Below are 21,825 nucleotides of genomic sequence, written 5' to 3' on the forward strand. Positions count from 1 at the left end.
GAAAAAAAAAAGAGAAGAAAAAAGACGAAAAGAAAAACAAAGAAAAAAAAGAAAAACAAAAAAGAAAGAAAGTAAAAAAAGAGGAAGAACCACTGTCAACACTGAAAACGAAACCAAATGTCCGTGTACGTCCACATCCGGTTCTTATCGTCCAGAACTGACCAGCACGGAATAAGCACCGGATGTGGACGTACACGGACATTTGGTTTCGTCTCAGTGTTGACAGTGGTTCTTCCTCTTTTTTACTTTCTTTCTTTTTTCTTTTTCTTTTTTTCTTTGTTTTTCTTTTCGTCTTTTTCTTCTCTTTTTTTCTTTCTTTTTTTAGTTCTCTCTCACTCTCGCAAACATCTTTCAAGACGAGAGGGATGCGGCAGCAACGAAGTTTGGAAGTTCATGTTAGTATAACTCATCCCCTGATGAAAAGAGGACCCCTCCCGAAACTGTTGGGTAATAAATATATTTATCCTTGTTGACAACGCTCCCGTTGTGCCATATCCCATATATATATATATATATATATATGTTTCTGTATAATTAGGCATTTTAATTAACTAATTTAATTTTCTGGCAGCAAAGCTGGGTGAAAAATTCCAATGAGAAGGTTGTACATTGACTTGCAAAGCATCCTATTACACAGTTTCTAACTTTATATCTGTTGTGTATTGTATTTATTTATTTTTGCTTACTACAGAATTTCATGAAATGCTAAAGACAAGTTAAGGCAGCTTTGCCCTAGTGGTGCCAAGACAGAAAAAAGTGCGAAGCTGGGCGGCCTTGTTCATTTAGTTGCAGTTTTATTTTTCCTTATTGCTCTTCTTTTCAGTTTTTCTTGTATATTTCTACTTTATTTCTATTTTTTCTATTGCTTTTTTTCTGTCCCCATTTCTCGCTTGCTTCAGCTTATGCGTGGTTTTGCCTGTACTACGCCAAGCGACGACAGCATTCGACAGGCCGGGCTGCTCAATTGCTCTGCAGTTAATATCATCATCAAGGCGCTCAAAGAACAAGAAGAAAAATATTTCTCTTTGGTGTGAGCGCGCAGTCAATATGCTACAGCTGGCTGTGCTATATGTGGTTTTGTCTGTGTTATGCCAATTGATGACGACAACATATGATTACAGCATACAACAGCCTGGCACCCTAAAATGCATCGCACTTAAAAGCTCACGTGACAAGCCCACTTGCACGTTTATGCATGCCGTAAGTGAAGTGCTCTCTAACGTCCGGCATGCAAACGATAGCACTTGGCCAGGTGCGCTGCTTTGACAAGACAGTGACGATTATGTTGACTGTGTGATGATGCGTATTTTGCTAGTGGCAACACAAGCAGTAACTACAGTGTCTGCTTATCACTGTCTTAAATAATCGCGAGAGAAGCATATTGTTTTCATGCAGAATGTTCGCGAGCTCTGCGATCACGGTGCACCTAGGTGCATAAGTGGGCATGTCACGTGCTATGTTTTTGTATTGCATGGACATCTGTAGTAAGCAGAAAAACAATAATAATTCACAGATATAAAGTGATAAACTGTTTATTAGGACATTTTGCAAACAGATGTTCAACTTTATGCATAGCATCTTTTATTAGTTTGATTGCTTCAAAAGTTTAATTAAATGTGCCTAATTAGGCAATGAAGTGGGAAACAATAAACTGTTACTTACTGCATGCAGTAGTAAGGAACATGAATTTTGCGGCGTCGTCATAGAGTGACTTGTCACATTATTAAACATTTGCTAAAAATAGGTAGGGCACCCTGTGTGTATGCCTGTGTGTTTACACGTGTGCATTCAACCATTGGTGAATATTGTAAATTAGTCCCGCACGCACGTGCTGGACTATTTTACAACATTTACTAATGGTTGAATCACTTGCTAGCAGATGCATTTGCTGTTGGTGTATTGCTACAGCTACAAAAATGATCCCCCCTCCTTTTTTTTTCTATGTTTCAGCATGTCAACCTTTGCTGTAAAAGGGCAGCCCAGGAGGGAAGAGGTAGGAAAGTGTGTGTGATACATAGTTTAAAGGTCCAGTAAACAACCCTAGGTCCAAAATTTCTATTGGAGAAATAACTGCACATTTGAACTATTGGAAAATGCTGCCGCAATAACTTTGCAAATAAGTGCTGAAAAAAGGAAGTTACAGGGTCTAGAACGACCCACTTCAGCTGGTTATGTTTTTTTGCTTGTCCTTCGCCCCCTTTTCTCGCTGTGTAGATAGGTAGGCATAGCCATTTGTCGTGACAACACCCACGTCATCAACATAACACAACGTCTGCAATTATGTCATTGGCGCACCACCAATGACTGAACAAGGCTTCCTCCACGTGCGCATGTGTCGTCACGGTGCGAGGAGTACCAGGCACTGGGGAGGCATGTACCTTTCCCCTAGCGGTAAAGTAGCAAGATGCCTCTTCATTTCGAGGCTTTTGTTTTGTAAAATGTAAACGCTTGTTCCTGTAGTCTCAGAGTTCTACACAGTGGCATAGGGCAGGGTAAGAAAATTAAAATGCAGTCTTCATGGCCAAGACTACATCAAGGTAAAGCCAAAGTGCCCTTTTGTTGTGCAAGAGACGGATGGATGAGCTCAGGGGTACGAAACGTCCATAGGCAAGATTTTGTCACTGTGGGTATGAGGAGGATTAGATAGCCATAGGAAAGAGGCGTAAAAATGGTTTTTTGCAATGGAGGGTATGTGAGGCGTGTAGGTCTGTAATATTCGCAAATTGTGTTCACCATGGGTCACTGTAAAAAAAAAAGTTCGAGCCTGTTTACTGGCCCTCCAAGGTGTTTTACATTTATTTGGAATTTTGTAATCTTAGTTTTGTCCAGGCTGTCTTGTGATGGCAACTTGCATCATATATATGCTATTCAAACGGGTAGTCAACGTGCACGTTCTTAACTCATTCGTAATCAGATTTTTATACCAGGTATTTGGAAGTCAATCAAACATGATCCATTAAGTACTTCCACTTATTGATTGAAAACATGTGAACAAAGGATAAAGTATTAAAGGGGTCGTGAAACGCTTTTCAAAAATTTTCAGCTACATGTGTATTCAAAGTCTTGACCATCCATTCAATACTATACCTCGACTTGTTTTATCGTCCGAGTTCACCTAATAGCTATAAAAGCGCTTTTTAAGTTCTTGAGCCCGCATTCCCTTCATCTCTGCTGTTCACCTCATCTTCAGTCAGCCGATCAATAGTATGTTGTCAACAAAACATGGCGATGCAGCAAGGCCTGCTGAGCCTTAGTTGACTGAGGTTCAGAACATCATACCATTTTGGCTGCAATGCCATTAAGACGGCACACACACAAATTGTGCTGACCAGCCTATGCTAATGCATGCTAAGGCGATTCGAAGAACACATGCTGTCCACGTGCTGTTCTTTACTTTCCTTGTTCTTGTTTGTGTAAGTGCAGTTAAACTTTTAAATAATGTTTTGTATAACCGGTTGTTTACAATTGCATAACGATGCCAATAGCAACATGAGTGTTAGCAACAGCAAAAGCGGTAAGCTGACATGTAGGGCTTGTGGTCGCGAGGATGGTAGCCCTGGTCACTGCTACATGAATCAACTTCAGTGGATGGTGCTTAACTACAATTGATGTTAACCAGATGGGATAGCCATATTATGGGAGTACGTATGTAGCGTTTATAAAATTGGATAGTCGGCATTGCAACCTAAATTGATGTTTCATCAACATTACGCCTTAATAGTGTCTTGTTGCAAAGTGGTATCGAGACCTGGAGTAGATCTATAGTAGAATACTTGATTGCCACGTAGAATGCTTGGGTTCGATTCCTGCTGGTGCCCTGGTATATGTTTTGTGCATTCGTCAGGTCAACGAGGCCGATGTGAGCTTTTTCCTTAACACAGTCTCAATAAAATTACCAGTGCCTCTTCCCGCCGTTCCTAGGTAGACATAAATTGTCTATCACCCGTGGCACATACCCGCCCGTGTATACAGGTATGTGTCACATGTGTCTGGCGGGAAGAGTTCGACGACAGACACAATGAAATGGTCACATTCTTCATGTCATAACCAGCAAGTCATATTCGTCAAACCATCTTACGCTCCCATACTAATTTTGGTTCACTGCAAGTTAAGGGGGCAATTACGAGAGCACCCAGACGTAGGTGGCTAGATAGTGTTAGGAATTTGCTGTGTCGCGATGGTAGCGGTGGCGAAGAGCGGTGAGCCGTCGAGCGGACTTCGCTGAAGCCTTTGTCGGAAGGCGAAGCAGGGAGGCAATCCGTTTTGAAAACAGCAATAAGAAGGAGCGTTTACTGTGGCAGGTTGTCGTTGGTACAGAGCCGGCCAGCACGACAACGTCGGCTGGGGCAAAATCCTCTAACATGGGGCCGGCTCGGCCTTAAATAACGTCTTTGGTCCATTCTCTCAGACCAGTTCTCGGGCTCGGAGGGGGAGACGTAGCCATACCCGGAACTGCAAGGTGGTTCGGCGGAGGAAGCGACGTTATCCCCGGAACTGCACGGTTGTTCTGCACGGAAGGCGGCGCTAGGAGGGGGGCGACAGTTCGTCGGAACAGCGCTCGATCTCGTGAGACGTGCTCCCGAACGAGGAACATGTCTGTGGCACAACAGCACCCCCACCGCCAGACAATGCATCCGGAGTTTTGAGCCGTATAGGGCGGCTCGGAAGGAGGGATGCTGGTTGACCGTCGATACTGTAGCCACTCCGTGGTGATCTTCAGAGCCCTGCAGGGAATCACTGAAACGACGGAGTTGAACGCAAAGCCAAACCACTTTCGTGGAAGCAAGCACCCTCTGAACGTCTCTCATAGTGCCAGACCAAGGCAGCAAAGAGATCTATTGACTCTCTACTATTGTACGTTTTAGCACGAGAAACGTATCCCTTAGAGACCTCAAAACACTGGCCCTCACGAATGCTGTGATTACACTGCGCAGTCCCGATGCCAAGAAAGGCCACGCGAAACTATCCTCAATGCCATAAGAGTAGGTCGGAACCCGCTGAAGCAGCCCAAAAACAATTCTGTGCAATTTTTTTTGGAACAATTTTACCAGAATGGTAGAGGCTGGCCTTCCTGCTAACATATCAGAGTACACTTCAAGCAAAAATAAATCTGTTAGTGCAATGCGACATTGTTGATACAGTTTAAAGCAAAACGAAAGAAGAGACACCAAAAGTATGCAAAACACGTCAAACCAGAAGGATGTGCCTCAACTTGTATGAGGGAGCTGGGCTGCACTTCAATAAGCTCTGCTGAGACCATCTGCATTTGTGTGCAGCTTCCCTTTCTTATAGCGCACACTAAAGTTATGGTGCTGAAGCGTCAAGCTCCACCTAAGTAAGCGACCGCTTTTAGACGACATGTTGTGCAACCAAGTCAAGGGGCAGTGATCAGTTTCTACTATGAAGCTCGACCCTGAGACGTAACATACTAGCTTACCAATTGCCCAAACAAGGCAGGCGCACTCTTTTTCTGAAATGCTGTAAGCTTCCTCTCTGACACTGAGCTTTCTGCTGAGATACAAAACTGGCCGCTCGTGCCCTTCGATGTCCTTTTGGCACAAAACTGCTCCTAGGCCGCGGTCACTGGCATCACACTCAATAATAAAACTCTGAAAAAAGTCCGGCGCCGCTAGCACGGGTCGTTTTGCGAGAGCGCTCTTCAGGCTCTTGAAAGCATTCTCTTTTCTTGTCTCCCACGAAATGACGGTGGGCTTGGTTTTGCGGAGATAGTCCATCAGCGGACTAGCGAGGTTTGAGTAACCTTTGACGTAGTGTTGATAATACCCCGCCAGTCCCAAAAACGCCCTCAATTTCGACTTTGTGGTGGGACGACGATACTCTAAAACGGCCGCAACTTTCAGCTCGGACGGGCTACGCTGGCCACGACCCACGATGTGGCCGAGATAACTTACGCTTGCGCATCCTAAGTGGCATTTCTGCGCTCTCACGGTGAGGCCTGCATCACGTAGTCGAGCCAGAACGGTCCTCAAGTGAGTCACATGCTCGACCCACGTATCAGAGAAGATCGCCACATCATCGAGATACGGCAGGGCGAAATCTCCTAAACCCCGCAACACCCGATCCATGAAGTTTGAGAAGCAGTAAGGAGCATTCTTTAAGCCGAAAGCAAGCATTAAAGGGCGAAATGTTCCCAATGGGGAAATGAATGCGGCATAACGAGAGGCTCGCTCCGTCAACGGGACCTGCCAGTATCCCCGTACCAGATCTAAGAGGGAGATATATGTGGATTTTGCCATGGTTTCTAATCTCTCCTCGATATTAGGTATCGGATATGTCTGATCTAAAGTGATCTTATTTAGCCGGCGGTAGTCCACGCATGGCCTAGGGTCTTTTCCCGGAACCTCGACTAGTATGAGTGGGGAGGTGTAATCGCTTTCACCTGGAATGATGACCCCCAAGTCACACATGCGGCGGATCTCGGCTTCCATGATTTCCCTTTGCCTCGACGATACGCTGTAAGCCTTGCTAGAGATCGGTTCTTCACTTGATAACTGAATGTCATGCTCTACCAAAGAGGTTTTCCCTGGTTTGTCGCAAAACACGCCTGCGTAGTCTCTAACTACTTTCGTGAGATCATCACGCGGACTCTCCGTGAGACTTTGTTCTTCGGCAATAAGCTGTACGAGCCTGTTAGCTGGCGCATCGCTTTCACGTGGAAAACTTAAGAGGTCGGTCTCCACTTCGTTCGCCGCATTCAGTGTCTTGTTAACCACGGCATGGCGCTGGATGTAAGGCTTCATTAAATTACTGTGATAAACCTTACCTTTCTTTCGGCCCAGTTTTACCTCGTAGTTTGTATCTGAAAGCTTGGACATTACTTTAGCTGGCCCTTCCCACTGCATGTCCATTTTGTTCTTTTTACACTGTGGTAGCAGCATTACCTGGTCGCCGATGTTGAACGTGCGCTTCCGGGACAACTTATCGTAGTAAGCCTTCTCTAAACTCTGAGCCGCCTTCATGTTTTCCTCAACGAGCTCTCTGGTTTTAGATAGTCTTTCCAACAGATCTAAAACGTAGCTGACTAAGCGTGGGTCTTCTTCATAACCTTCCCACGAGTCTCTCAACAGCCGATATGGAGATCTTAAGTTTCTTCCATAGACAAGCTCGGCGGGACTGAATCCCGTTGTCTCGTGGGGAGCAGACCGTATGGCGAACAGTGCCGCGGGTATGCACGCCTCCCAATCTTTGTTATGTTCAAAGCAAAGAGCTCTCAGAACTCGCTTGAGTACAGCATGCATCCTCTCCACGGGGTTAGACTGTGGATGTCCTATAAAGCTGTGGATTATTTTTATTCCACAGCGTTCAAAAAACGCTGTTGTGAGACAACTGGTAAATACGCTCCCATTGTCACTGAATCTCGGCTGGAAAGCCAACGCGAGCAAAAATGGACAAAAGTGCGTCCACAATGCAGAAAGAGGTGAGCTCTTTTAGCGGGACCGCTTCGGGAAATTTCATTCCCACGCACAAAACAGTTAAAATGTAGCGGCAACCGGAACGGGACTCTGGAAGGGGGCCAACAATATCAATTACGAGCCTCCGGAACGGCTATGTGATAACAGGCACTAATCTCATCGGGGACTTCCGTTTGTCAGTAGATTTTCCTATTCTCTGACACGTGTTGCACGATTGCACGAAGTTTTCTACATCTTTCCAGCATCCAGGCCAATAGAAATCCTGTGCGAGCCTCGCCTTTGTTTTCTTGATGCCAAGGTGGCCCGCCCAGGCATTTCCATGCGCCAGTTCCAAAAACTGTCGTCGGTACTTCTCTGGCACTACAAGCTGGTCGAATGTTCTACCCTCAGCGTCCCGATACTTTCGATACATGAGCCCTGCCTTCGTGTAGAATGAGATGTTCTTTCGGGCTACTCCTTCTTTCCCGTTATGGTGCAGATTCTTAATGGTATCATCACTTGCCTGCGCAGTGACGAGTGTGTTCCTGTCTACTTTACTGAGCTCTTCCCAACAAGTGGATGTTGGACCAAGCAGGGACGACTGAACGTTCTCCTGAAGCGCCCTGTTTTCATCCACCTCCACAGGCTCGTCGCGTTCGGCAGCCAATACCGTATCCGGAGCCCTACTGTCTTCGATGTCTTGTGGTACCTTAGTCGCCTCTTGGCCCGAGTCTCCTTGGGGAGTTGTCTCACGCTCGACCGCCTCCTCATTCGAAACCGAGACCTCAAGTCTCCCCGCGAGAGCGCGGGACCGCGATCGCGTGAGTGCCATGCACGCGAGGGGAGATGAAAATGACTGGCCCTTTTCTTTAAGGAGCTGCTCTGATTTGTTGGAAAAAAGGTACGGAAAATTTTGGGGCAAATTAGGGCTCACGGCCGCCTCAGTGCACAACTTTCCAAAATTTCCCTCTAGAACAACTGCAGCAATTGGCGAACAGGCACTTTGCTCTTCTGCAACCTGTCTGATCCAGGCGCATTCGCCAGTATAGTCACCAGGGGAGATGCAAGATGGGTGTGCTATGTCCATCTCACAGCTGAATCGCGGAGTGCCCGGCATTTCTTTCCGTTGACCACAATTTTGCGCATGTAAGCCTCGAGTAACTTTCTCGCCCGACTCGCGAATGCCAGCGAAAGCAAACTTTTGCTCACAGCTAGATGAGATATGACCCTCCTTTTTACAATTGTAGCATACAATTGGTCGTTTTGATTCAAAAGCTCGAGCGGTGTCGACGCGTTCCCTCGCACTTGCTGTCAACTCAGGTGCCTCTCCTGGCTTTTTCCTTTCCCTCTCATTGTTAGTCGCTCCCTGACTGAATTCGTCACGCGGCGGAGCCATCTTTTGTGCTGCATTTTGAGCAGCAAGCCGCCTTGAGGAGTCCCTCTTCTCTTTTGTATCCTCGCGATCTAACTGAAAATTCCTTCGCGTATAATACTCATCAGCTAGCTCAGCAGCTTTGTCAATGTCTGTTCCCTTCATTCTGTCCTGAAGCCAGAGTCTGGCATCTTCAGGCAACACACGATAGAATTGCTCGAGGGCCACACAATCAATCACCCAGTCGTGGTTACCGTAAGCATCCGCACTTCTAAGCCATTCTTTCAAATTAGACTTAAGCTGGTACACGAACTCTGTGCATGATTCACTGCCCCTTTTTGCTTGCTGAAACCGCTGCCGAAATGCCTCGGCAGACAAGCGGTACTTACGAAGGAGGGCCGCTTTGACCTTAGCGTAGTCGTCAGAGTCTTCTTGAGACAACCGTGCGATTACTTCGGCCTCTCCCGGAATGACTGACAGAAGCTTCTGGGACCAGACACTTTCATTTATCCCAATTTTCTCGCACGTGCGCTCAAAGTTCACTAAAAAAAGCGCGATGTCTCCACCCGTCCTAAATGGCAGAATCAAATCTTGGATTTTCTGTCTTGGCATTTCGTCTGCCAGGGATAGCGAACTAGACTGCGCCGATGTTATGCGAAGCTGCTCAAGTTCTAGCTCTTTCATTCTAAGAGCTTGTTGACGCTCTTCTCGCCTTTTACGCTCCTCAGCCTCCTCGCTTTCGCGTTTTCGACGCTCCTCAGCCTCCTCGCGTTCGCGTTTTTGACACTCCTCAGCCTCCCGCTGTTTTTCCTTCATTGTCTCCATAGCCTCTTCTACCTCCTCTTCAGTTATTCCCTCCGCTCTCATGACATCAAGAATATTTACTTTACGGCCCGTCTTAGCAACAGAAACACCCAGCTGCTCACAAACATCGAGAAGGTCCCTCACTTTGAGCTTCTCCATTGTGTACCGCAACTCGTGCACGTTCCTTTCTGAAATAGCTTTGTCTCAGAAGCTATATTCTATGACGTGAAGCAAGTTGAGAACCAGCCAAGCACTAGCCACCTAAAGATCTAAAAAGAACATACTTGGCTACTCTGTGCTAACCGGGTCTGACGACAAAAGACGAACGTCAGACACTCACCCAACTAGAGCGGGTGACTACGGCCATCTCGTCGTTGCCGTCAAGCGGTGTCGTGGGTGTCCTCGGGCCTGCCAAGATCCGCTCCAACTTTCCAGCCGTTGAAGTCGGCGTAGCGGGTCCTAGGGCAGCAAAACGATATCACGGTGGTCGTCCTGTGGCTTCCAGAGATCCGATCCAACTTTTCAGCCGTTGAGATCGGGGTAGCGGGTCCCAGAGCAGCAAAATGTTGAGGACAGGGGTAGCGTATCCCGCAGCTGCCAACCACTGTTAGGAATATGCTGTGTCGCGATGGTAGCGGTGGCGAAGAGCGGTGAGCCGTCGAGCGGACTTCGCTGAAGCCTTTGCCGGAAGGCGAAGCAGGGAGGCAATCCGTTTTGAAAACAGCAACAAGAAGGAGCGTTTACTGTAGCAGGTTGTCGTTGGTACAAAGCCGGCCAGCACGACAACGTCGGCTGGGGCAAAATCCTCTAACATGGGGCCGGCTCGGCCTTAAATAACGTCTTTGGTCCATTCTCTCAGACCAGTTCTCGGGCTCGGAGGGGGAGACGTAGCCATACCCGGAACTGCAAGGTGGTTCGGCGGAGGAAGCGACGTTATCCCCGGAACTGCACGGTTCTTCTGCACGGAAGGCGGCGCTGGGAGGCGGGGAGACAGTTCGTCGGAACAGCGCTCGATCTCTTGAGTTGTGCTCCCGAACGAGGAACATGTCTGTGGCACAACAATAGACATGCTAAAAGTGCCTGCTGTACGCAAATAAATGCTTTGCATTTAAAATGTACCATTGCGCACAAGTACTTCTGCTCACTGTGTGAACACACTTGAACAAAAGATTTTGTAATAAATTGGGCATACTATAAGCAGATAAGATATCCTTAATGTTGCAAAACAGAATGTTCCCTCACCAGTCCATATGAACAACCGATTCTAGTGTCATGATATAATATATCCTTAATGGTGCAAAACAAAATGTTCCCTCACCAGTCCATATGAACAACCGATTCTAGTGTCATGATATGGTCACCATTTTTAAAGTGGCTTAGAGACACTCTAAAGCCACTTCAGCGTAAGCAACATTGTTAGGTTACTAATATCACTAAGCTATATTTCTGACACAAAGGCACTGCAAAGGTATTTTGCCTAATTACGTAGTAGCATAGCTTGAAGATTTTTTTTGAGGGGGGTATTAAAACATACTTTATGGACGTTCGTGCATGTATTTATACATACACATGCAAAATTGAAAAGTATTAGTGTGCTGGGGTGGGGGAGAGGGAGGGTTGATGGCTACACCAGTGGGGCTAAATGTTGCATACAAGAAAGGCATTCACATTGGGTAACAAAATCACCTTTTAGCTTTGGTACCTCATGCACAGGGAGATTTTCGAGCTCCTACTTCTTTATGGAAGGGGTAACTTTATGCACTAATTTCCAACACCAGAAAACATGGCAAAGTACAAGAATCTTCCAATTGAAAAATTACTGCTTGTGAAAATGATCTTATGTTTAGCATTGACACCCTAAGAATGGAGGATAACTTTTATGAAGCGGTACTCAAACCATCACAGCCACTATTTACCGTGATTGTGATCACTGCTGTCGCATCTCATTGACCTTTGGAAGGTTCTGCATCATATCCCCTACCCTTCATGAAAATCTTGACAGGGGCCCTAATGAAGCATAAGTGACAGTGCTGGTCATTTATTTATAAATATTGTTGAATTTGTTTTGGGGGCTATTACAGGAAAGTGGACTTTACATTTCTACATTTTGCATTTGTATTTTAAACACACCCTTTTACAAACATATAAAAACTATGTTACAACCAAACAATGCACATTTCAGTCTAACAAGAACTTAAGTTCAGTTCAGTAATTATGATAAATTGCAAAAGATATATCAGGTGAGTTCATAAATGTATTAAAATAATCCATGGTGGTCAGCAGGATTTTTTCTTGGGGGGTGGAAATGGATGTGGCATTGCGGCTAGGGAAAAAGAAAGCATTGATGTAGGTTGGTGAAGTTTGAGGGGGGCAACTGCCCCTTTTGTACCCCCCCCCCCCCTGCCGACACCCGTGACATAATCTGTATTTACTACATCATTTGGCAACCCATTCGATGCCTCAATTACATCAGGAATAAAGAATGCCTGTAACTCTTCGTTTGAACAAAGTGAAACTTGAACACTTGTCTATACTACCTTCAAGCTTCATTTTTCAAGTGCTCGTAAGTAGTAGTTCTTTTTTTATGGGAAAATTGCCTTCTATTTATTGAAAAATTTGGCAGAGTACATGTACCTTGGGAATCGCTCTTATGCGTCATAGCATGAAGATGGAAGGTGACTGTGTCGTAACCTTTTGTTGAGCAAAACTTTATGAAGTCTGGTTAAAGATATTTACAAATGCATGCAGAGCATATGTTGAACAGTTGCGTATATTTCATATAACCAGTTGTTTACAAGTCTTAATGATGTCAACACCAACATGGATGATAACAGCAGAAGCTGTAAGCTGATATGAAGTATTGGTGCTCGCGAGGATGGTAGCTATGGACACTGCTACAAAAGTCAACTTCAGCGAATGGCGCCTAACTATAATTGATATCGACCCGATGCGATGGCTGTATCATAGGAGTACATATGTAATGTTTATAAAATTGTATAGCCAGCACTGCAATCACAATTGACGTTTCACGAACATTAGGGTCTATCTGAAAAGTAGGTAGTTCTGAAACCTGACGTGGCTCTATGGTGGGATACTTCATTGCCACGCAGAATGCTTGGGTTTGATTCCTGCTGGGACCTTGACATTTATTCTTCATATTCATTGGGTCGACAGGTCAATGCTGCTGATATCAGCTTTTTTAGCAACCTCATGTTAAGATTGCCCTTGTCTGTTGTTGTAATTGTTGGTACACAACCAATCATCACTTCTAAACACTTGGATTATGACAGCTGTGCACCTTTTGTACAGTACAGAACTAGTTCAAAGGCATTTTTGAAAAATAATTTTGGAAGTAGCAAGACATCCAGGCCGTGTAACTTTGGAAGAAAGGAGTCTGTATTTCATCGGATCCATTTGCCTTTTTTGAAGCAAGAGACTAGATTTTTAATTATTCTTCCGATACAAATATCTCCCATCAGTTCATATAAGTAGCATATTGCACCGTTGTTTCCTTTGTCGCTTTAGCATCATGAATAGTTTTTTTCATTCAACTGAATGGAAATTTATTGTGTGGTTATTATGCCTGCCGTGTACACTGGCCTGTTAAGGATAGCTCATGGTATGACGTAGCATCAGCACCCACTTGAGAGCAGAGATGGTAGTATCATTTTCGTTAAGTATATGCTACATGGCCATGATGTCCATATTATCTATAGATTATACATATATGTGTGGTACTGTTGACCGTAGCTTGAAGATTCATAGATAATGACATTGATATAAAAGCAGATAGCTGACATGGCCACCCCAATTGGCATTGTCCTGACACGATATCTTTCTTTACGGACTTTTTCCGAAAGTTTGGAGTTACCTGTGTGGCTCTTTGGTAGAATACCTGACAGCCATGCAGAATACCTGGGTTCCATTTCAGCTACCACCATGAACTTTTTGTGTTGTTTCTGTTGGGATATTTAACCTGTTGACAACACCACTGACACCAGCATTGCATTTTCTGTGATAGGACTTCCTTGCACTGTCAGGCTAAGATGTCTAAAGTTCGTGTTAATATCAGGGCTGAGGACAGATGCCCCGAAAAGTATTCTAGAATACAGATATCGAAATACACGGTTTGGGAGCCTAAAATACAGATAATGAGATACATTTGTAATTGACGCAATGGGATAATTCAGAGATACTTTTGCAAAAAGGTGATAAAAGTATTCCGAAATACAGATACAGCAACACAGATACTGAAAAACTTTTCTCTATGGCGGGGATAGTCATACTCCATACAGACATTTGTTATGTGCAGCATAATATTGAAAATGTGCAGTGCATTGAAACCTGCAATTAAATTTATTCATTATTTTATCACCATACTCTTAGTGCCATTAAGTCATTACAAACGAGGCTTACACTGCACATAATTGCTAATATCGGCATATTTACAGATATCAGTTTCAATAAAAAACTGTGCTTTATGAGAGCAAGAGTCACATTTATTGTACACCGAAATCGGAATACTTGGCGGCAACAGTATTTGCTATGCTAGAAGTAGCATAGCTCTAGCGAAGCACTGGAACCAGAAACCAACGAATTGAGAAAAGTATGCTTTTATTCATAGCGGTCAGCATGTCACTGACTAAAAAAAAAAAAAAAAGAAAGAAAGTAAGGCTCCTGAATTCCTTGCTGCCTCTGTAATGACGGCGCTTACTTCAACGACCTTCTACTTAGTAGGCTAGTGGTTCAAGCTAGATGGTTTCCAGTTTTGCTAAAATGGCCTAGCGCAAATTGGGAAAGAAACACATAAACAATAAAGGTGAGTGCTTACTTTCAATTAAAGGTTTATTGGTTTCTAGCAACAGAAAAAGCAGAAAGAAGCACAAACAAAAAAAGAATGTGAAAGGAAACGCAAGAAAAACCTCCTTTCAATCGCCATGTGGCCACGCTGGTGTCTTCCAGAAATGCTTTGGAGAAAGAGGTATCGTTGCTATCACACGACACCATACACCAAAGTCTTTGGGTAGTTTGTGGCCTCCGCAATAAGCTCCGGTTTTCCAAATGAGCTCCGCAAAAAAAAAAGAAAAAAAAGAGCTGCTCGTTCAGTTGGCCTCGGAGAAGACGTTTTAAAAACAACGCTGTTGGTTGGTGCCCATTTTGCAGTATACAATGGTCGTCACAATGAAAACATCACTGCTAGAATTTAAAATGGCACTATAACATTGTTGATAAGCTCTAGCAGGCGATCATTAGAACACATTACAGTTCTGCCTGAAGATGCGCAATGGGATGCGGGTAGCAAAACGACTAGCTCGCTTTCAAGAACGTAGGAGTTAGTTTCGCCCTCAGCAGAAATGGTTTGTTCATATCTCGCCGCAGACTGCCAAGGTCACAGCAGAAAGAAATTTTTTTCCCATTGTAAACTCGTCTCAGCTCATTTCCGAAAAAAAGTAACGAGATACCCGTGTCCTGGATAGTATTGCGATATGGGCGATACATCGTAAAAATATTTCACTACTGAGATACAAATACATTTTTGAAAAGTATCTCGATACAGCAATACAGATACTCAAAAGTATCTCTGAAATTCTATTGCAATATACTTGTATCACGATACTGCCCAGCCCTGGTTAATATAGGCTGAGAATCACTTATGACGCACATACCTGCACATCATAGGCCGCGGTATACAAGGACGTGTCGCATGTAGCTGGTGGAAAGTATTTCATGACATACATGGCAGGCAAGTGTCACAGTTTATGTCATAACCTGTGAATCCTGTTCGTCATGCATTCACGTCCTATTACTGTAAAATTTCGAGCAAGCGCTCCCCTTATGGTGAAATTTGGAGGAGGGGGCCCTTGCTCGGTTGCGGACCAATATTCAAGATAGTGGCTGAAGAGCCTCTAAAAAGAATGCGTACCTGGGCTTCTAATGAAATGCTTTATTGAATATGCATGCATTTATTGTTTTTACTCAAGCAAAGGGAGTCCTCTTTTAAAATTTCAGCGGTTATGTTAAAAGGGAAGACGTTCTTCAAACTTCCCAACAATTTGTGAAAACTTAGAATGCCACCCCGAGGCAAAATACTGTAACAGTTCTAAGAAATTGTAGCACTTATCTAAAGGCACTCAGAGCTTGGGTTGCCTAAAACCACTGATGATGATTGATTGATTGATTGATATGGGGGGTTCAACGCCGTAGTGGAGAGCTTTGAAAATTTCTATCCTCTGGGGTTCTTTAACATGCACCCAAATCTGAGCACACAGGCCTACAGCATTTTTGCCTCCATCGAAAATGCAGCCGCCGCAGCCGGGATTCGATCTAACGACCTGCGGCTCAGCAGCCGAGTACCTCCACCACAAGACCACCACGGCGGGGCTAAAACCACTGCTGCAGGATGCTGTAGTAGAGAACAAGTTGAGGAAATGGCGGGAGAGGAAGCGGCACTTGGTTGGTCATCGGCGCATATTTCAAATTTTCTAAAAAGCGGTAGGAAGCATCTGCTCGGGTAGGGGCACATTCTCGAGATATTACAGTATGCCATTTGGTGTGTCTACTAAGCTAAGGAGACAAGGAGAGCACGAACATTTAAGTGGCTAGCCAGCTGAGTTGTGTAGGTCAGTGGGTGGGTGGTGCTATTTTTTTAGTCACAATTTCTTCTATGCAGTCGTTTTAAGCTTCGCTCCTTATGAAACCAGGAAATGTACTTCTTAATTTTCTTTGCTTTAGTAGAATCTTGGCCAGGCAGTTTGCTAGAGGCCGATGTGCCTACTTCCAAGTGTCTGTTATAGAACCCCCCATGGTCTGAATTTCTTAAGCCCTCCATTACGGTGTCTCCCTTAATCATAGTGTGTTTATGAGATGTAAAACACCAGCAATTATTCATTATTATTTGCTGCATGTTACAAAGTTACTGCAATACACAAACTCTGTTGATTTGTTGTGACATTGAATCCATTTTGAGGAGCATTTACTAAAAACAGTTATTCTATTACAGACTGTGCTGTTGCTTGAAAACCTAGACCTACTGCACATAACTTCGTCACGTGGTGAGAGATATGAAGAGTAAGCCCCTCATTTCTAATAACCTGAAACTCGCTATGATATTGATCATGGAAACTGTCGACTTTCTTTATTTGAATGTTTCAGTGTATTTATTATTTTGGTAATAAAACTACCATGTACTTTGTCGCAGTGTTTTTATTGGGAACTAGCTTTATTTGATTATATAGTTATGAAAAATGTGTACATGTATCTTGCGTGTTTAGAACTAAGATTGCCATTTCTGAGCTGCATATTGTTGCATGAACTGCAATATGCAACCATTTTTCCATATGCTAGAAACACTGTAGCTTATATGGAGCACAGTCCACTATGCTCCACTTTTTTAGCATGCTGAGAAAGCACTGCCAATTGGTAGTAGAGGCTCCCAAGAACACGCGAGTCAAATATTATTTTAGCGCAGCACGCAGCCTGGTATTCTCAATAAATTGTCAAAGTCACCTAAAAATTGCTTTCTCTTCTATCAACTAATGACAGACCACGCTCGAAAATCAATCATAGAAGGCCTTCTATCAGCCATTGGCTGATTCAAACATGGTGCGCTCGGTCGTTGCAGGGATTGCCGTAGGAGGCCAAGACTTGTCCACGAGTGCGCGAGCGATCACATTGAAGAAGCCCTCTATTTGAAGTAAAAAAAAAGTGCTCAAGGTCACGAGGCGCATGTGACCTATTTTCTTTGCTCCTGCCATTCTCTCCCTGCTTAAAATTCCAGTGCTTTTTTTGGGACGAGAGAAGAAAATGTGATTCAGCGTGGGACAAATCTTTGTAACTCCGCTAGTACTGGACGGATTCTAAAACTTTTTGTGGCATTGAATTTGTGAGGAAATAAGCTCTTTCAGTCAATCTATTTCAAGGTTAATTAAAAAAGTGTTTCAGGGCCTTTTTAAAAAACACAAAATAATCGAAAGTTTCAGAACCCTCCATTACTGCATCGCTCATAATCATATCGTGGTTTTTGGATGTCAAACTCCAGATATTATTTCACTATATCAGGAAGCATGATTGACTTCGCCTTCTCCTACTAATGTTTTATTTTATTTAAAGAGACTACTATTTTGCACTATCTTGTGCTTTGAAGTAGGTAGTTTAAATATACATTGAAAAAAAATTTTTTGAAGAACACTTTGTAAATTCCATGTAAATTCCAGTTGCTTATGGTGAAAGCCTGTGGCCATTCTACTGACTCTGCCATGTATTTTTGGCTTCCCCCACCTTCTTCTGGTGTTTGGTATTGGGGGACCACACATTGTTGGGGTACTTCTCTGAACTGCTTGCCGTGGAGTCATTAGTGGGCTGCTTGTGAGACATTCGACTAACTCGACTGCTGCAACGCGACATCTGACAGAGTATTGCTGCATGCACTGCTGTGCCATCACCTGATTGCTGAAAGAATGTGAGGGGGAGGCCACAGCTGGTACTGTTCCAGGCCTCGGACAATCACACATGGCGAATATAAGCCATTAAAGGGTTCTGCCTTAACACAGATGACAAAGCAGAGCATTTCTCGATTCAATGTGGTTCGAGCTTGATTTATGAGTTTTCAACTTCTGGTGTTTCGTATTGGGGGACCGCACATTGTTGGGGTACTTCTCTGAACTGCTTGCCATGGAGTCATTAGTGGGCTGATTGTGAGACATTCGACTAACTCGACTGCTGCAACGCGACATCTGACAGAGTATTGCTGCATGCACTGCTGTGCCATCACCTGATTGCTGAAAGAATGTGAGGGGGAGGCCACAGCTGGTACTGTTCCAGGCCTCGGACAATCACACACGGCGAGTATAAGCCATTAAAGGGTTCTGCCTTAACACAGATGACAAAGCAGAGCATTTCTCGATTCAATGTGGTTCGAGCTTGATTTATGAGTTTTCAACTTCTCTGAATAAAGATCTATATGTGTCTTGCAACATCAGATTACAGGCTTGTCAGCTAAAAAGGTTTTAGTTGGAAGTGCCGCTTGTGCTTGTTGTTGAGTCTTTCTTTACTTTGTGTGTGTGTGTTATTTGTAGCCAAATCGTGTCATTAAGCAAGTACCAACTAGGCCTACAATCAGTATTGTTACAAAAAATCTGAAGCTGTGCACAAAAGGGAAGAAACTAAAACTGGCATCTGCAAATGGCATCTTTCATTGCATGATTCCTTTCTTGTCTTTTTTGGCTTGTTTCTTGTATAATGTAGTATTCTTGACATAGATGAAATGACAGTATAAGTTCATAATTACTTGACACTGATCCTGAAATTAAATTACTGCTAAGCTGCATTGCCTGAAGTGTTGCTGCACTTTATATGTGCAAATGACATGAGGGCACTCTTAATGTAATTGCTGGCTGCTTCACTTTTCAAGAAAACTGAATTGCGCAGCAATGTGAACTACACATTGTTATTTTTATTATTTATTCTTTTTTAACCAGGGATGACTTCTTGGGCAAGAATACTTCTGCCACTGTCCGGGACGTACTTTACAGTCTCTTCAATGCCTATGACAAGAAGGAAGCACAGAAAAAGTTGAAGTAAAATGTTTTTCTTTACTCTCCCATCCCGTCTCCTTAGTGCAGGGTAGCAAACTGGATGCTACAATTCTGGTTGACCTCCAAGCCTTTCTGTCAATTTATTCTCTTTTTCTTGTAGTTTTCAAGTTAACTTCAGCAAGTGACCATATGACCAAAGTTATAATATCTGCTTCAAATTATGCTCATGCACTGAAATGTAAAGACTAAGTAATAATATAAATAATAGTGATTGATAAGAAAAATGTTCATTTAGTAATTAGAATGTTTTTCTCTGCAATGCATGTTTTCCTTAGGTGTATTGAGGTTTCTTTCTCCACATATTCAATAAACCTGCTGTTGCAAGCCTACATTAAAAACATATTTAAAATGCAATTAGTTGCATTTTCTCGCCTTACAGCTTCACATATTATATGTGCGGGGTACAAATGTTGTAAGTGACTGAACACAGAACTTTGTTCCTCACACATTTGGCATCAGTTCTTCCTTTGTATTATGAGATGCATGACTTTAGTTGAAATTGTAAGATGAGCATATAGTGTAATAGTTATCTTGTGCAGCTGCTTGTTTGGTTTGCACAATCAGACATTATTTGCCTCCTATCACAAAAGCTAGGTGGGTTTGCCCACATCAGAATGGACACAAAATTTTGGTAACCATGCTCTATTTTGACAAATTTTATTCCAGCTGCCAGCTTTAGACCCCAAAGAATTTGCTAGTTAGCTTGGGGAAGAGTGATTTTGTTTGCTTAGAAAAATGTATAATTCTTTACCACAAAAACCCCTTTCCCCCCATTTTCATATTTTCAAAATTTAAGTGCACCTCACGAAGCACGAAGCAACTGTTTGCATCTTGGTTACAATATTTATTCCAATCAAAAAGCAAGTGAAATGGGGGTTACCAGTACAGTTCAAGCTTGATGTAATGAAACCAGATTTTAAAAAATTTCCGGTCTAACAAATAAAATTTCTAATATCCAGCTAATGCCCACAGGGCTCAGTGTTTTTATCTTCCTGAATTAATGAACTAAGCCACCTAACGGGATTTAAAGAAATTTTCATGAAACATTACTTCTAAACCTATCGTGTGAAAACATCGAGGCACCCTAGTCACGGTCATAGCTTTAAAGGGACCCTAAAGGCAAATAACACTTTATGTCCGAGAGAAAGCACAATGTATGAGGACGTTCAAAACAACAATACTATCAACAGCAGTGCCCTACTTATAGAGAAATTAAGTTAAAAATGCACGAGAACACATGCGGCATGAGTAGGACATTTGCAAAGCGGTCCTGATGATGTCAGAGTTACCATCTACAGTTAATCACTAATAATGTAACCAACTGTACTAAACAATGAAGCTTCCGTGCATTAAGCGATGCAATAAAATGCTGCTTATTTGTTCTTGTCTGGTTCATAGAAAAAAGAAGCGCCGGACGTTACTATGGGGAATGGCGCGAGTAGTTCCAAAGTTCAATTTTCGCCTGGTTAAAGTGGACAGGTCGTGCCATCTAGCGGGGCCCAGTTGAACCAAGCATGCCTGCCATCTCGGAGGCCATGGCAGGAAATTGTTCAATGGCTGTTGTTGCTGCTGTGGCTCCCGCTACTTTCGCTCGGCTACTGCTAGCGTCGGCGGCCGCGCAGTAAAGTCGGGCAGTGTTGCACATGGCAACAGTGGTATGAAAGTTTCCATTTTGAGGCGGGTAATTTCAAGTGTGCGAAGGCGTTGCAGACCACTAAAACATCGTTTCACTTCAAAATAAGCAGTTCTTTGTCACAAAAGTAGCACTACGAGGTTTCTGGATGGCTATTTCAGCAATCCACATCAATTTAATAGTTGTCTTTATGTGTCCCTTTAATTTAGTGATGATTCACGCAGCAACAAAGCAGACCCTGAAGTCCGTAGCACTCTTACATTCTGGATGTTGCTAGGAGAGTGTTTTTTTCCCACCCCGTTATTTCATGGTTTATGTCAAATATAGCACTGATTAACTCTTCGCTTCTTTCTTACTCGGTCTGTACACAGACTCCCTGCATTTGTTCTTTGCGTCTTTGCATATCCGTAGTCTATCATACCTTCACGTGATCATCTATCAGGCCTGCGTAGACCGGACATAAGGGGCACCATGTTCTTAGACGCACTCACACTGCTCTAGTGGTGCAGGTGTGGGTTGGCGGCTACAATGCTGTAGTAGCTTCTGGGTATCAGTAAATTAAAATTTGAAATATTGAAAAATCAAACAATTCTGTTGTCAATTTTACAAACTTTCTGATTTAACAAAATAATTCGAGCCCAGTCGTAGTTTTGTTACATTGAGTTTCAACCGTGTTTTATTTCCCTTTACATTCTCAGGACTTCGGGGGAAAAAAATTGCAAGCATGTTAACTAGTGCAAAATATCTATTTCAGGCATTAGTACAGCAGACAAATTAAGGATAACAAAGCTTGGTATATACAATAGAACCTCGCTGATACTTAAAAAAAATACACGGGAAACAAACGTACGATCCAGGAAAACGTACAATCCGAATTGGCTTAATTTAGTTTTTGTGATCATCAGTGTTAGAGCCGGGAAATCTTTATTAAGCGGCAATGTGCCAACGAGGCTCTACTGTGTCGACTTCAATATTTGAGCTTTCTCGTAGAGTACTTTTAAATTCTTCTGA

General features: G+C 43.4%; 1 protein-coding gene across 1 annotated transcript in view; it reads left to right on the forward strand.

Moving 5' to 3' along the window:
* Positions 1 to 423: 423 nt before the first annotated feature.
* Positions 424 to 21,825, forward strand: part of LOC119176530 (uncharacterized) — a 196,611-nt gene continuing 175,209 nt past the window's right edge. Inside the window, exons 1-4 of the mRNA XM_075877830.1 lie at positions 424 to 447; positions 1,951 to 1,993; positions 16,589 to 16,656; positions 19,065 to 19,163. Of these exons, the coding sequence (XP_075733945.1) occupies positions 1,952 to 1,993; positions 16,589 to 16,656; positions 19,065 to 19,163 (209 nt within the window). The 5' untranslated portion in view covers positions 424 to 447; position 1,951. The remainder of the gene's footprint in view (positions 448 to 1,950; positions 1,994 to 16,588; positions 16,657 to 19,064; positions 19,164 to 21,825) is intronic.

This window comes from Rhipicephalus microplus, chromosome X (assembly GCF_043290135.1).
Source record: "Rhipicephalus microplus isolate Deutch F79 chromosome X, USDA_Rmic, whole genome shotgun sequence".
Taxonomy (NCBI): domain Eukaryota; kingdom Metazoa; phylum Arthropoda; class Arachnida; order Ixodida; family Ixodidae; genus Rhipicephalus; species Rhipicephalus microplus.